This window comes from Vulpes lagopus, chromosome 1 (assembly GCF_018345385.1).
Source record: "Vulpes lagopus strain Blue_001 chromosome 1, ASM1834538v1, whole genome shotgun sequence".
NCBI lineage: Eukaryota > Metazoa > Chordata > Mammalia > Carnivora > Canidae > Vulpes > Vulpes lagopus.
In genome coordinates, this window is record NC_054824.1 from 146684683 (window position 1) to 146701336 (window position 16654).

The window sequence follows — 16654 nt, forward strand, 5'->3', positions numbered from 1 at the left end:
ATTGCTGATTTGCTAAGAGAAATGAGAAAAAGTTTCCTTTTTTAAGTCAGAAAAAATAAAACTATAAAAGAACCAACAATATTTTAAACAAAAAGTCATAAAAATTATAATCATCCTCATCAGGTCATTTAGTTCAGTATAATTACTTGTGTTGATCTTGATCTTTTGGTTTCAGTTTTATGAATTCATCAGCTTTATATTGGAGTACTGTAAATTCTTACTGAATTTGGTGGTATAATCTTAGCTATCAGAAACCTGTACTTTATGATAGAGTCTTTTCTCTGGCTCTCCTGGAACATGAAGCATTAGAGTAAAACCATAACTGTCTATAAGTGACAAAAGACTTAAAAACAGCTGTGGTTAAAGATTTGATGAGAGTTCATTATAATGCAATTAACATGGAAATTTGGTGATTTTTTAAATATCCTTTTTAAAAATAACTAAAATGGGGATCCCTGGGTGGCGCAGCGGTTTGGCGCCTGCCTTTGGCCCAGGGCGCGATCCTGGAGACCCAGGATCGAATCCCACGTCGGGCTCCCGGTGCATGGAGCCTGCTTCTCCCTCTGCCTGTGTCTCTGCCTCTCTCTCTCTGTGTGTGTGACTATCATAAATAAATAAAAAAAAATTTTTTTTAAATAAATAAAAATTAAAAAAAAACTAAAATGATAACATTATACTAATTCATAAGATTTTTAGGAATTTCATATAATTTTTAGAATATTTACATTAATAATATATATATATGTTTATATATAACCTAAAGAAAATTTAGTAACACTTTTATTTGATAATGCTTTCTGTGTAATTCAGTATATCAAATAAGCCTAATTAGTTGAAGATCTCACTTTTATAGGGAGAAATATCAAATCTTTTGAAATGGTCCAGGGACCCTCTTGAAAATCTGAAACTTGGGATCCCTGGGTGGCTCAGCGGTTTAGCACCTGCATTTGGCCCAGGGCGCGATCCTGGAGTCCCGGGATCGAATCCCGCGTCAGGCTCCCGGCATGGAGCCTGCTTCTTCCTCCTCCTGTGTCTCTGCCTCTCTCTCTATGTCTACCATAAATAAATATTTAAAAAAAAAAAAAAAGAAAAAGAAAAATCTGAAACTTATTTTAAGGTCAAAAAGTCTTCATTTAGAATTTGATTTGGGGAAGTTTATCAGAAATTTCACAAAGTTTTCAAATACTTGATTAAAAAGGATCATATCCTTGTGAAACAATATTTAGTTATTAATTTAACCAAATGACAAAAACTTGAGGCAAATATAAAAAGCTATGTAGTTGTAAAAAAAAAAAAATACTTCGCCCTTTTAGTAGAGAAGACTCCATTTTCTTAAGTAATCAAAGACCTGATAACATTGATCCCGGGAGATTATTTGGTAAAACACAGAATCTTTGTTTTTTTTCCTTTTTTTTTAAGATGTTATTTATTTGAGAGAGCGAGAGCAAGAGAGAGAGAGAGAGAGCACAAGCAAGGTGAAGAAGCAGAGGGAGAGAGAGAAGTAGACTCCCCACTGAGCAAGAAACCTGATGCAGGACTCAATCCCAGGACCCTGAGATGACCTGAGACAAAGGCAGACACTTAACTAACTGAGCTACCCAGAGGCTCCCAGAATCTTTGTTTTCTAGGGAGATTACTTAAAATAAAAGGTAAAGAAAATCCTTCTATAATCCTATCAGGAACAAATCAATAGTCCCAGAAAACTTTGTCCTTTTAGCAGATGAAAGAAAATTAAATTTTAGTTTCACCTAAGTTCATTCTTGATATTAAAGCTTATTTTCCTTTAAGGCAATCAAATAGAGATCTTTTATAAATTAATTTTGAAGGCACCTGGGTGGCTCCAATTATTTGGGTTCCTGCCTTTGGCTCAGGTCATGATCTCTGGGTCGTGGAATCAAGCCCCACATTGGGCTCCCTGCTCAGCGGGGAGTCTGCTTCCCCCTCTCCCTCTGCTCCCCCACTTCATGCACTCTCTCTAGTAAATAATATCTTTTAAAAATTAGTTTTGACAATGTTATCTAGATATAGAAAAATGTTATCTATACGTAGTATGGCCGTACACATAACATAAACATACAAACAGACACAGAGACCCTATAGCTCTAATAGTAAAATTTATCCACGAATCTGGTAAAACAAAATGAAACTCTCTTGTTTACAAATAACAGTTAGGTTCAAATTGTGTCTGTGGCAGATGGAACAATTTATGGTTACCTACCCAAAGGGCCAAAAGCTTTGAACTAGTATTTGTGGAGAGGACTTAAGATTTGTGTTTGTCAAGTTTTCTCATGGAGGGTGAGGCCTGGATTTGGGATGAGGAAGCTTCCAGAGCCCTCTGGATTTCACAAAGCTCAGATGAGTGTGGGTACTGCTTTAGTTCTCTCTCCCAGGAGGCTTACATTTTAAAGATATGATCAAATTTACATTTTCAAGGGACAGAGAGACATTGTAAGTTTTGGCATATGTTTGTTATCAGAAGTCCAGAGTAATTACTGTTTAAAATTTCTCTTTGTCTTAGGGGTCAGGCGATATGGGGCAGTTCCATCTGTTCACTGTCATTCAGCATAACCTCCTCCCCTTTGCTATCCTCATTTTGTCAGTGATTCTACCTCTTATTCTACCTCTGATTCCCCATCAGGATTTGTCAGAGGGTGCAGACCTTACTCTGTGGACCTTGTGTCTTCCTGCTTTGTAAAATGGCACGCTGAAGTCTCCACCTATCCTGCCTGTCTGCCAGCCCCAAAACTAGCAGAGTGGTGGACAGCTGCACATCCTTTGCTAACCTGGGTTCTTGTAACTTTCTAACTCAAGCTTCAGACTCTGGTTAGGCATCAGTGGCCCACCCAGCTGCCCACAATACAGGCCAGCCCACAGCAGCAGCCGCTCACATCCCTTCTTTGCTGCAGTGCTGTGCAGTTTCTCAAACAGCCAGCATTGTCAGCATTTCCTCATACTCCTGTGGCAGTTGGTAAACATCTAACATGTGGGCCATCCCTCCCCACAGAGGCTCATGGCTAACTTGGAATGTCCCCTGACAGATGCCTTGTTCCCAAGTCTAATTTCTTTGGTCTCCTGACTGACTGACTGACCAATTGTCAGTTTGTTACCTCAGGAGTTTCCTGGATGAAATTCAAAACCAGCCCTTACACATGGAAGCAGGAAAAGACCAAAGAAAGAGGCAGACCAGTCTAGGTTGGTGGGTGGCAGTTTTAATAAGCAAGGGAACTTACTTGTTTAATAAGCAAGGGAACTTAGCCAAGGCTTGTCTTGAATGACTACAGGATGAGTGGATCCCCACATCAACACATAAGAACCTTACAGGTTTCTATAGAGGCCTTAATAGGATTCAGTCTCTATTCATTCTGGATGGTCTCAATGACCCATTGCTCTCTCAAAATGGTATACCTGAAGTGGCTCGTAACATGGGAACAGGAGGCAGAATGTGCATTCTGAGGATAAAAACAGAGCGTAACAAATGCCCAGTTCCTTGGGGTTCAGCTGCAGGTCAGACAACAGTCACGTCCTCTCAATGGCCTTCTCCAACATTTCCTATTAATACTGTGTTTACTCCTATTAGTATCCAACACGGCCTTCATGATACCAGTCAATTAAACAACAGAGGGGAAAAAAGTTTTAAGAAATAGGAAGAGGAAAAGTTGTTATTGTTGGCAGAGGCTATAATCATATTTATTATAACAAAAACAAAAATCAGGATTTGATTAGAATTGGAGATTGCAGCACGTTCACCAGATATTAGATCAATGGGCAAAACTCAGTAGTGCTTTTTATGAAAAATATCATAAAGATATTGTATATTTTTTTAACCATGTTACAGTTTTATTTTTAGTTTAAATTGTCAATAGTGTAAAAAGGTTCAGACTGGGAGAAATTATTTTCAGATTACATATCTGATAAAGGATTAATATCCAGAATATATAAAGAACTCTTTCAGTTTAAAAACAAAGGATAACCTGATTTAAGAATGGGCAAAAGACCTGAATGGACATATCTCAAAAACTATATAAATGGCCAAGAAGCATGTGAAAAATTAAACGTAGGGCAGCCTGGGTGGCTCAGTGGTTTAATGCCTTCAGCCCATGCTGTGATCCTGGGGATGTGGAATCAAGTCCCACGTCAGGCTCCCTGCATGGAGCCTGATTCTCCCTCTGCCCCCCTCTCTCTCTCTGTCTTTCATGAATAAATAAATAAAATCTTTTAAAAAAACAAATGCAAAAGCCAAACGTATTAAATCAAAACCACAATGAGATATCACTTCACACCCATTAGGATAGCTATTATAAAAATTTTTAAAAATCAGAAAATAACATGACATGAACATGGAGAAATTGGAACCCTTTGCATTGTTGGTGATAATGTGGAATGATGCAGCCACTGTGGACAACAGTATGACCATTTGTAAGCAAATTGAACATGAACTTATCACTTGACCCAGCAATTCCCCTTCTGAGTATATACACAAAAGAATTGAAGCAAAGACTGTCACAGATATTTGCTCACCCATGTTCATAACAGTACTATTCACAATACCAAGGGATAGAAACAACTCAACTGTCTACTGCAGAAAAAAGGATATTACTCAGCCATAAAAAGAAAGGAAATCTGTCACTACAGCACAGATGAACGAACCTTAAGGACATCATGCTGAGTGAGATAAGCCAGTCACAGAAGGGCAAATGTTGTAAGGATCCATTTATATGAGGTACAAGAAAAAGTAAATTGATAGGAACAGAAATTAGAGTAGAGATTACCAGGGCCTGGGGGGAAAAGGAATGGGGAGTTATTGTTTAATGGGTACAGAGTTTCAGTATGAGATGATGGAAGGTTCTAGAGATGGATGGTGGGGATGGTTGCACAAAAATTAAATGTATGTGATGCCATTGAACTGCACACTTAATGGTTTAAAGTGGTAAATCATGACATTAAATATATTTCACCTAATAAAATGGGTTCTTAAAATTATTCCTCACAGTTTTTCAGGACCTTCTAAAAAGCTTCAAATATCCAATGGCATGCCTACTATCATAGAACCATTCCACATCCTACGATATGTGCATAGATGGGGTATCCTTCCTGAACATTCTCAGCTAAGCTATCAGTGGCTAGAAGGATAGAGAGGAGAACAGGTAAAAAAATCCCTGTCTTTTCAAAACTAGTAACATTTCCAATAAATAAAATCCTTAAGGAAATGTTTAACCTTATAGATAAAGAAACATTTATTCGAAAATAAAAAATAGAATAGCATAGGGATGCCTGGGTGGCTCAGTGGTTGAGCATCTGCCTTTGGCTCAGAGCATGATCCCAGAGTCCTGAAATAGAGTCCCACATCAGGTTCCCCACAGGAAGCCTGCTTCTCCCTCTCCCTCTGCCTATGTCTCTGCCTCTTTCTGTGTGTCTCTCATGAAAAAATAAATAAAATCTTTAAAAAAAAAAAAGAAAATAGCATAAAATTTTCATCTAATATTTTCAAATGGAGAAAACACATCAATGACCAGAATGTATCAACATATAAACTCTCACAGAAGCTGTTTGAGGTATATATTGATTCAGCCTTTCTTGGTGAGCCATCTGGCAATATATGTTAAAAATATCAATATAGGGGCACCTGATGGCTCAGTCAGTTAACTGTCTGCCTTCGGCTCAGGTCATGATCCCAGGGTCCTAGTATCGAGTCCCATGTTGGGCTCCCTGCTCAGCAGGGATTTTGCTTCTCCCTCTGCCTCTCCTCCAACTTGTGCTCTCTCTCACTCTGCTCTCTCTCAAATAAAAAAAATGTTTAAAAATCAATGTACTGTGTCCTAGAATCTCTTATTCCAGGAATGAATTCATTATAAGGAAATAGTCACAGAAGTGTACAGATTTGTGCACAAGGAACTTTATTTATAGCAGCATTATTTATAATCATAAAACAACAATAATCTGAATTCCATCAATAGAATAGCTTCATAAACCATGGTGCAACAATGTTATGTTTCAATGGAAAGACATGAAGACAGACTTAAAAAGCAGAATGAGAAGACAACTCTCTTTTTAACTTTTGATTTGAGTTTAAATTTTAAAATATAGTATTTGAATACTATGTATTTATATAAAGGACCATAATGCATCAACATTTTTTTTAATTGGAGTTCGATTTGCCAACATATAACACCCAGTGCTCAAATGCATCAACACTTAATCATTGTTAACCTATCAGTGTGTTAACCTATCATTCTATAGAATGATAAGTTCTACAAGAAGCCTATATTATTTTCATACAAAGAAAACAAACATTATGAAAGACAAAATAAGCTAGAAGGAAGAACCTAATAATCAATCACCCTTTGTGCTCCTCTGTGACCTGCATGATCTGGACTAAACAGGAGGGTGACAGGAACCAGGGAGAGGAATACATCCTGCCTAAAGTGCGCCTGTTTGATGTTTGTTTTAGTAAATTTATCATTTGAAATTATACAGCTTTCATTCTACTCTGCTCTTCATTAGGACCCATTTACTATTTAGTTTGTAATGTATGCCATATTTGGAGGTAGTTACCTGAATATTCTAAAGTTTTCCTGTTGGAACAATCAGACTTACAAAAAAGTTGGTAGAAGAAAAAAGTGTCAATTTATGCTTCAAATAAATAATCGTTTTAGACAATTACAGGTACATTCTCTGCTCCTCTTAGAAAGGTAACTCTCACTGAAGTCTGATAAGGTAGCTACTTGCTAATGCATGTGAAAGAAAGATGTTCTGTGATGATTTACAAACAATTTTGAAGGTTAAACCTCACTAAGTAACCAGATAAATTTTGGGTCTCTTGTTCACTGTGGAAAAATACTCTTTCCTTGTTAAGGTGAAGATTTGAAGGACATTCCAACCGAGAAGACACATTCTTCATATTCAAAAGTTTCTGTCAAGTTCAAGAATACAAAAAAGAGGTCAGTTACATTCCACAGACATGCTTAAGTACCTACTAGATCCCAGACACTTAAGCAAGCACAGGATTACCTGTCAATAAACCAGGACTTTTGTGACTTCAGAGTAACAAAATCCACTTAAATGTATTTTATTGCAGCTTAGATAGAGTCCTTGTGTATTTAATATAAGATCATTAGATTTTGGTGCCAGCTTAAATGGATAATATGAATACATTTGTGCAGATTCTGTACATAATTGAGAAAGGAATAAAATTGACATGAGTTTATTTCATGAATCTGCCATTTATGAGCTGAGAAATGTTGATCCAGTTACCAATTTATTTTTAAGCTTTGGTTTTCTCATTTATAAAACTAGATAATAATGCAATGTGCTACATGTCTAGAATAGTGCCTGGTACATAGTAAGTGCTCAATAGATTATAGCTACAGAAATTACTATCTCTACAAGTCTGCCATTTTACAAAAATGGACAGGAGAGCCACAGCTGAGGCCTTTCTACATTCCATTAAAAGGTACGAGGCCCTGACACATTCACATCACATTTTCTTTTAAATGACAACATTTCAATATGGTTTTTACTCTGCCTGTCAACTCTGCCTTCAATTCCACATCCTGCCCAAACCATCACTGTTTCCTGCCTGTCCTGTAGCAAGAGTCTCCCAGTTGGTTTTCCCAGTTCTTCCAGCCCATTCTCAACATGGCAACAATAAATTATTTTAAATTTTTATTAGGCTGTGAGTAGCCATAAAAGAATATTTGTGAAGTATGTGCAAGATATAAGGAATAATACACAATCATCCCTATATACACCACACAATTCTAGAAAAACTTTATAATCTATCTTTGAAGTCCTCTGTGTACCTATCTAGATCTTATGCCATCTCATCATTGGAGGTGACTACTAACCTGGATTTTGTGTTTATCAATATATTTCCAAACAATATATTTTTCACCTTTGCATGTTTTTAAACTTTAGTAGAGTTGCTATGTTCTTGTATGACTTACATTTTTTTGTTCAGTGTTATGTTCCTATGATTAATTCATTGGATATAAGGATTCTTCATTCATTTCACTGCTAATAGGCCATTGTATAAATATGTTACAACTTACAACCTGTTGATAGACATATATGTTGTTTTCAATTTTTGTTATTATAACTGCTACCATGATTAATTTGCTCGTACATGTCTTCTGGTATTTATATGCAGACATTCAATTTTTTAAAAAACATACACTACAATAAATAAATAATAAATTAGAATGTTTCTTTTTTTAGAGGCGTTTAATGTGCCTCCTTTTAGAGGCATTTCATGATTTCCCATTACACTAAGAATGAAAGAAAAGAAGCCATGATAGAGCACGAAAGCCCTGCCCATTGCTGCATTCACTACATGGGCTTTGGGGACACAGGCTTTTTGTTGTAGTTCCTCACTAGCCTTGATCCTTTGACCTCATGGTCTTGGCACATGTGTCCTTCTGCTCAAAATGTTCATCATCCACCATTTTGCCAAATCTCAGTCGTCCTGTCACGTGTCCACAGAGGCTGTCCCTGCTTCCCACTGCTCCTCACGGCATGTTTACCTATTCCTTACACACATCATGGCTTAGTAAGCATGTTCTTGTTCTGGAGATAAGGGAGTGTGTCCAGAGTAACTGATACATAGTAGGGATGCAGTAAATACTCACTGAATGAACTATTTATTACACCTGACTAGAAATTTAAATAGAATTGTACATGTGCATTATACATTAATGATTGCCAATAAGTTTTAGTTCAGTGATACGTTTTTAGGGTTTTCATAATTTAGAATTAATTTTATGATAATGCTAAATCCTGAACTATTTTAAATGCCTTGAAATCAAGCCCAGACCTCTCATTCAGTCCCATCACTGTCAGCCCTGTCTCATAGAATCTCAAGGCCCCACCGACCAGGGTGATCTTGTTGGCCCAGCCTGGATGGACAAGACTCCCCCAGACTCACATTACCTGGCTTTAGCCAGGTTAAACTAAATCAGCCTCTAGAACTTGGTTGAGAGGAGTACAGTACATTTGCTTCTGTTTTTGTACATGAAATGGATAATTACCAGATAATCTCCCAAAAGAAGGGTAAACTCTCAATTAATAAATTGATGTAATAAATAAAACAAAAGTGAATCATGTGTACTAAATAAATGAAATAAAGGTTAACTGCAAACCTCCTACAGAAATGGTACTTTAAAAATAGTAGCAGTGCATAATAGTAGCATGATTTATCATAGAAAACTATACATTAACCTTAAACCATTTGTGTCAATACCTATTTTAATTTTTAATAATGAAACTTTGATATGATATTGAAATCATTGAACTTTCTTCTAAAATTCTTAATTTTCACAGTGTCTACCCTAGAGCTGAAAATACATGGTATCTGGAGAAGAATCCTGATAAATTAAAAATAATGATTCAAAAGCTCTTCGTATTTGCATTTACATGGGCATTTGGAGGAACTTTAATGCGTGAGGATGAGCATGAAGATGACACAGTACTGTATTCAAGCCATGAGTCTAGTTCGCCTGCCAAAGTGACCTATGATTTTGACAATCTTGTGCATGAATTATTTGAAAGCAATCCACAAGTAGGTAAGTTCTGGGGGGCAGCAGTCATAATTATGTTTACTTTAGAGTATTACTTTGGGGGCATCTGGGCAGCTCAATTGGTTAAAATTTTTTTAAAAAGAGGAGCACCTGGGTGGGCTCAGTTGGTTAAGTGTCTGACTCTTGATTTTGGCTCAGGTCATAAGCTCATGTTGTGAGATGGATTCTCTCCTTCTGCCCACCCCCCTAAAAAATTAGTTTGAGACTCTTTATGGTTGGGCTCATATTAAAAGGCTCATCTTTTAAACTGTGAGATTAAAGATAAAAGCACACTCCAGTACCCTTAACTCCAGCAAAAAGAGGCTGAAGTAACTTAGATTACTGGTTGATTCTTGTTTCAAAGGAAATTGTAACACAAGTAGGTGGAAGAACAAAGATAAAGCCTTGAAACTATGACCTCAGCCTAGTTGAGCCCATCAGCCCTATAAGCTGGATCTGTGTTATACATATCATCACACACCAGGAACTTATGTATAGTTTGTTTCATTTACTTTCTAAAGACTAAAATTTTTTAAATTATTTTATGAAGTTCGATTTATTATATGTGTTTTTTTAGTCAGTTTTAACAAATGGAATCCTAATATTCTGAAAGAGTAAGCCTTCCCAATTAGCTGTTACTGATTAAAGGAACTGTGAACAGATGAAAAGATCCTTTGTGCAGGTACCAAAAAGACTCATAATACTGGACATGAATATATTTAGAAGAACTTTGTTAAATAAAGATGAAAGCTAAAAAATAATTACCAAAATTACAAATTCTACCGGTTTATATGATGTGATTCTTGAGGTATCCTTTTGAAGTTATTTGTAAAAGCTCTATTTAAGTTATCTTTAATCACAAAGTTGTATGTTATTTCCTATGCAAATTAACTATTTTTTAAAGGCTTTATTTGAGAGAGAGAGAGAACAAGTGGGGGTGTAGGGAAGGAGCCGAGGGAGAAGCAGACTCCCCACTGAGTGAGGAGCCCGAGGCAGGGCTCAATCCCAGGACCTCAAGATGATGACCTGAGCCAAAGGCAGATGCTTAACCAACTGAGCCACCCAGGTATCCTGGAAATTAACTTTTAATATCAAAGCATTGCATGTTAATTTGTTGTTGAACTTAGTGATTCAACTTGATGTTGCTAACTTTGAAGATAAATAAACTGCCTTGATTTTTCAGGCAGAAAAACCCCAAATTCTGTTATTTCTTCTCCCTGTGAACCTAAAGACAAATCAATAAGTTATATGTTATGTTAGATTGTTCATCTTAAAATGATGAATAAGAAATTGTGTTTTGTCATCTGAGGTACCATAGGAAAGCTACGTTGGAGCACAGATGTAGGAATGAAAGGAGACACAGGTGGTAGCAGTCATTTAAAAAAGTACAAAACCATCAGAATGAAAATAAGAGAAGAAAAGAGAGTCCATAAACCTCCCACTTGCAGTCATCCTGCAAATAAAATTGTAAAACACAAAACAATTCAGACAAAACAGTATACCAATAAAATCACCTATCATAATATGAACTCATTCCAGATGAAATTATTATAGCCTAGCCGAGACTTTAATATAAGTGAGTTTAGGGTTCTTTTTTTTGGAAAGATAAAGAGATGGATCAATTTTTAAATAAATAAGCATATATGAAGCAAAAAAAAAAAGTAGAAATGAAGACAACATATGGCTATGAGAAAAGACCAAATAGAAATTCTGTAATCATTCAAGTAAAAGTCGGTAGTCTGGATCAACTCTTGGCACCATCAAAGAAAGAATTTGTAAATTAAAACCTAGGAAAATGTGTTTTCAACTTTTCTTCATATTGACTTTGCCTGTTTCTTATTAAGCTTAATCGTAAAAATTTCATCTGTTTTTTTGCGGGTTTGCATTTGCCATTACAAATGGTAATGCTGCAAGGGCTTCCCCATGACGTATGGTCCTGGTTTTGTTGCTGCTAAGCTCTTCTGTCTCACTTCTGGAAGGTCTGTTTGGGTCCTTTTCAAATAGGCTGTGTCACTTTTTTGAATTTTCCATCTTGCTTTTATTTAAACATAGTAAACATGGCTGTCTTAGAATATGCATCTGATAATTCTAGTCATTCAAGTCTTGTTAATTGGTGGCTGTTACCTTGTTTCTGCTAGTTACCTTTAACTAATTATTAAATTTGTGAAAATTATCTGTGTGGTTTAGGATAACAGTTCCATTCTATAGACGGTATATCCACTGCAAAACCATCATAGCTAAAGATTAGATCAGGCAAGAACATCGATGGATGTTAAACTTAGGGCAGAATCTGATGAGGACAGGTTAGTCCCTCATCTGACACTGTTTCCTCACAAACTAGTTCTTAGTTGCAAGAAATAAAACAACAGAGAAAGAAAGCAAAGGATGAATGTTAGAATGAACCCTCTTGTTGGATGATGATAGAGCAGAATAATGGCTTTCCTGAGCTTCCCACATCCTATTCCTTGGGACCTGTCAGTATGTTATCTCATAGCACAAGGGAGTTTGAGGGTGTGATTAATTTAAGGAGCTTGAGATGGGATGATTATCCTGGGTTATCTTACGGGAGCCAATGTAATTACATGAGTCCTTAATGATGAAGAAGGAGGCAGGAGTGTAAGGAGGAAAGCAGAGCTTGAAGAGACACAGTTGTGTGGTTGCTGGCTTTGAAGATGGAGGAAGAGATCCTAAGCCAAAGACTGACAGTGGCAGCTCTAAGCTGGAAAGGGCAAAGAAAGGGATTCTCCTTGAGAGCCTCCATAGGAATGCAGTCCTGCCAACACTTTGATTTTAAACCAGTGCAAACAGATTGGACTTCTGACCTCTAGAACTGTAAGAATAAATCTGTGTTGTTTTAAGGCCCCTAAGTTGGTGTAATTTGTTACAACAGTAATAGAACACTTACAGAAAGGTTTTATTAGTCTGAACTCATGCTTTCCTTTCTTGATAAACATGCGGACAGATGCAGAAATAAAATAGATGTGTATATATTTGTTAGTATACATAGATCTATTTCTCAGTTCTTCACTTGCATCACCCTCCCCTAGGCAGCACAGCCTACTGCCAGAGAGGCCCATTTTTCTTTAGCCCCATATAAAGTACTGAATTGTGAACTACCTGACTGTAGGTCAGTGAATGGCTGGAAGGACAGCAGCCAGGGCTCAGAAATGGAACATATTAAAGAGACACAAATCCTACTAAACAGCTTTGGGACTCCCAACAGGAGGTCTTCCCATGAGCTGCTGGGGACACCTTGCCTGAGGATACCCTGAACTGGCCCATGGGCTCCCCAGAACTGCATTAGCCTCACCCATAAACACCCTTAACTAGGTGCCCTGTGTGCACCCCAGACGGGAACAGAAGTGAGCCTTTACAGATGGCTAGTAGAGAACCAGGCTGACTATAGGATTGAGAGAGACGACACAAACACAGCACCCAGCACCACCCTAGGGAAAGCAACAAGGAGGCTGTCAGCACCTGGCCTGGCCTGGCCAGATGGAGAGAAGGCATGCATGCCTAAACATCACCCAACAGGAGAGAACAAGAAGTGTGGGACAAGAATACCCATAGAAAAGACTTTAGAATCCTTAACAGTTGAAGGGAGTTATTTCTGTCTCTCCCACAGCCAGTAAAGACTGGAGAAGACTGCCTCTTCAAATGCGGAGACCACAATGAAGGACTTCAAGGAACCCGAAAAACTGAGGAAACATGACAACCAAAGGAGTCCAATATTTCTCTAGTAACTGACCCCAAAGAAACAGAGATTTGTGACTTGCGCAATAAAAAAAATCAAAATAGTTTTTTTGAGGAAGCCCAATGAGCTAAAAGACAACAGTGGAAAGCAATTCAATGAAATTAGGAAAACAATACACGAACAAAATGAGAAGTTTAGCAGAGAGACAGGAATCAGAGCAGAACCAAACAGAAGTTATGGAGCTGGCGAATACAGTGAATGGAATAGAACATCAACAGCCAACTGGATCAAGCAGAGGAAAGAGTCTCCAAGACAGAAAACAGGTCATTTGAAATTATTCTCTTACAGGAGAAAAAAGAAAAAAGAATGAAGAAAGGCTATGAAATATGCAACATCATTTTTAAAAATGTACACATTATGGGAGTCCTAGAAGGAGAAGAGAGGGAGAAAGGAGCAGAAACCTTATTTAAAGAAATAATGGCTGAGAACTTACTGAATCTGGGAAGGGATTTAGATACCTTCAGAGATAACCCCCCCCCCCCAGTAATTTCAACCCAAAAAATGTTCTTGTACACATTATAATAAAAACTGTCTAAAGAAAGAGAATTTGAACACAGGCAAAGGAAAAAATTGCCCACATACAAGGAACCCCATAAGGCTCAGCAAATTTCTCAGCACAAATCTTGCAGGCCAGGAGAGAGTGGGATGATCTATTCAGGGTACTGAAAGAAAAAACTGCCAACCAGGAATACTTCACCCTGCAAAGTTGTCCTTTAGAAATGAAGGAGAGGAGTACCTCAGTGCCTTGGTTGGTAAAGTGTCTGCCTTCTGCTCAGGTCATGATTTCAGGGTCCTGGGACTGAAGGCTCCATTGGGCTCCCTATTCAGCTTCTCCCTCTCCCTCTGCTCTTCTCCCTGCTTGTACTCTCTCTCATGAGCTTGCTCTCTTCTCTCTCTCTCTCAAATAAATAAAATCTTTAAAAAAAGAAGAAGAAGAAATGGAGAGAAAGACTTTCCCAAACAAATAAGCTGAGGAAGTTCATCACCACTAGAAATGCTAAAAGGAGTTCTTCAAACTGAAGTGAAAATCTTAATTAGTAGCAGGAAAACATGAAATTATAAAACACATTGGTAAAGGTAACTATATAGTAAAACTTAGATGCTCTAATACTGTAATGTGTGTGTGAATCACTGAACTCTAGTATAAAAATTAAAACACAAAAACATTAAAATTTCTATAGCTACTTAGATGTGTAATGGATACACAGTATAAAGGGAGGTAAATTGAGACATGGAAAACATAAAATGTGAAGGGAAGGTACAAGAGTTTTTTCATGTGATGGAAATTAACTTGTTATCAGCTTAAAAGATGTTTTATGTGTCATGGTAACCACAAACCAAAAACCAATAGTAGATACATAAAAGATAAAGAAAAGGAAATTAAAGCATACCACTAAGGAAACAAAGGAAGAGACAACAAGGGAACCACAAAACAGCCAGAAAACAATCAGATGATAGTAGTCTTTGATTTTCAAAATTACTTTTTTTTTTTTTTAAAGATTTTATTTATTCATTCATTCATAGAGACACAGAGAGAGAGAGGCAGAGACACAGGCAGAGGGAGAAGCAGGCTCCACACAAGGAGCCCGACATGGGACTCGATCCAGGGTCTCCAGGATCACGCCCTGGGCTGCAGGCGGCGCTAAACCGCTGCGCCACCGGGACTGCCCTCAAAATTACTTTAAAAGTAAATGTATTAAATTCTACAATCAAAAGATATAGAGTATATAAATGGATTTTTTAAAACAAAATCAACTATATGCTGCCTACAGGAGATTCACTTCTGATTCAGGGACACACAGAGGCTCAGATTGCAGGGTTGGGAAGCAATATTCAATGCAAACTGAAAGAAAGCAGGTGTAGCTAAGCTATATTTATATTTATATTAGACAATATAGACTTTAAGCCAAAAAGTGTAACACAGACAAGGTCATTATGTGATGATAAATGAGTGAAGATCTGAAGAAATAGAGACCAATCCATTAATAGTAGGGGAATTTATTTCCCTACTTTAAACAATGGATAGATTGTTCAGAGAGAAAAATCAATAATGAAATACTGGAACTGAGCTATATTTTAGGAAAAATGGGCCTACCAGACATAGAGAATTCAATCCAATAGCAGCAGAATACACATTCTTCTCAAGCACATATGGAATATTCTCCAGTGTAGGTCAAATGTTAGGTTACAAAACAAGTCTTAACAAATTAATAAGATGAAAAATTATATTAACTATCTTTTCTGACCATAACGAAATGAAACTAGAAATCAATACCTTGATGAAAACTAGAAAATTTAAAATATGTAGAAATTAAATAACACACTTCTGAAAAATCAATGAAAAAATTATTAAACGTTGAAAAAAAACAAAAATGAAAACACAACATACTGTAACTTATGGGTTTTGGTAAAAAATTCTTAGAAAGAATTTTATAGCAATAAATGCCTACATGGTGATAAAAGAAAGATCTCAAATAATCTAACTTTACACGTCAAAGAAAAAGGAAAAGACTAATAAGCTAAGCCTAAAGTTAGCAGAAGGAAAGAAATAACAAGATCAGAGTAGAAATGAATTAAAAGAGACCAGAAACTAAGAGCAGGTTTTTTAAAAAGACAAAATTGACAAACCTTTACCTAGATTAAAGAAAAAAGAGAAAACTCAAATAAAATTAGAAATCAAAAAACATTACAATGGACACCATAGAAATACAAAAGTTAAAAAAAAAATACAAAAGTTCACAACAGACTGCTATGCACCAACAAATCAAAAGGCCTAAAATAAGTGGGGACATTCCTAAAAGCATACAAGCTACCAAGGCTGAGTCATGAAGAAATAGAAAATCTGAACAGCCCAAAACGAATAATGGGATTGAATCAGTAATCAAAAACTTACCATTAAACAGAAGTCTAGGACCAGATGGCTTCACTGGTGAATTCTGTCAAACAACGAAGAAGAATTACCACCAGTCCTTCTTAAAATCTTCCAAAAAATTGAAGACAAAGGAAAACTAACAAAGTCATTTTACAAGGCAGCATTACCCTAATGCTAAAATCAGATAAGGACACCACAAAAACAAACTAAAAACTCTACAAGCCAATATTCCTAATATATATAGATAGAAAAATCTCCACCCCACCCCCCGCCAAATGAACAAACTATATTCAATAGCACATTTAAAAAATTACAAACTTTGATCATGCAGGATTTGGAATGCAAAGATGGTTCAATTTATGCAAACCAATAAATGTGATATGACACATTAACAAAATAAAAGATTAACATCATATTTTTAATAGATGCAGGAAAGGCATTTAACAAAAATCCAACATCATCTCATGATAAAGACTC

At 36.7% G+C, this 16654-nt stretch overlaps 1 protein-coding gene across 1 annotated transcript in view; it reads left to right on the top strand.

Annotated features, from left to right (window-relative positions):
• Positions 1-16654, top strand: part of DNAH14 (dynein axonemal heavy chain 14) — a 311703-nt gene that overhangs the window by 169947 nt on the left and 125102 nt on the right. Inside the window, 2 exon segments of the mRNA XM_041749477.1 lie at positions 6854-6938; positions 9328-9557. Coding sequence (XP_041605411.1) covers positions 6854-6938; positions 9328-9557 — 315 coding nt within the window.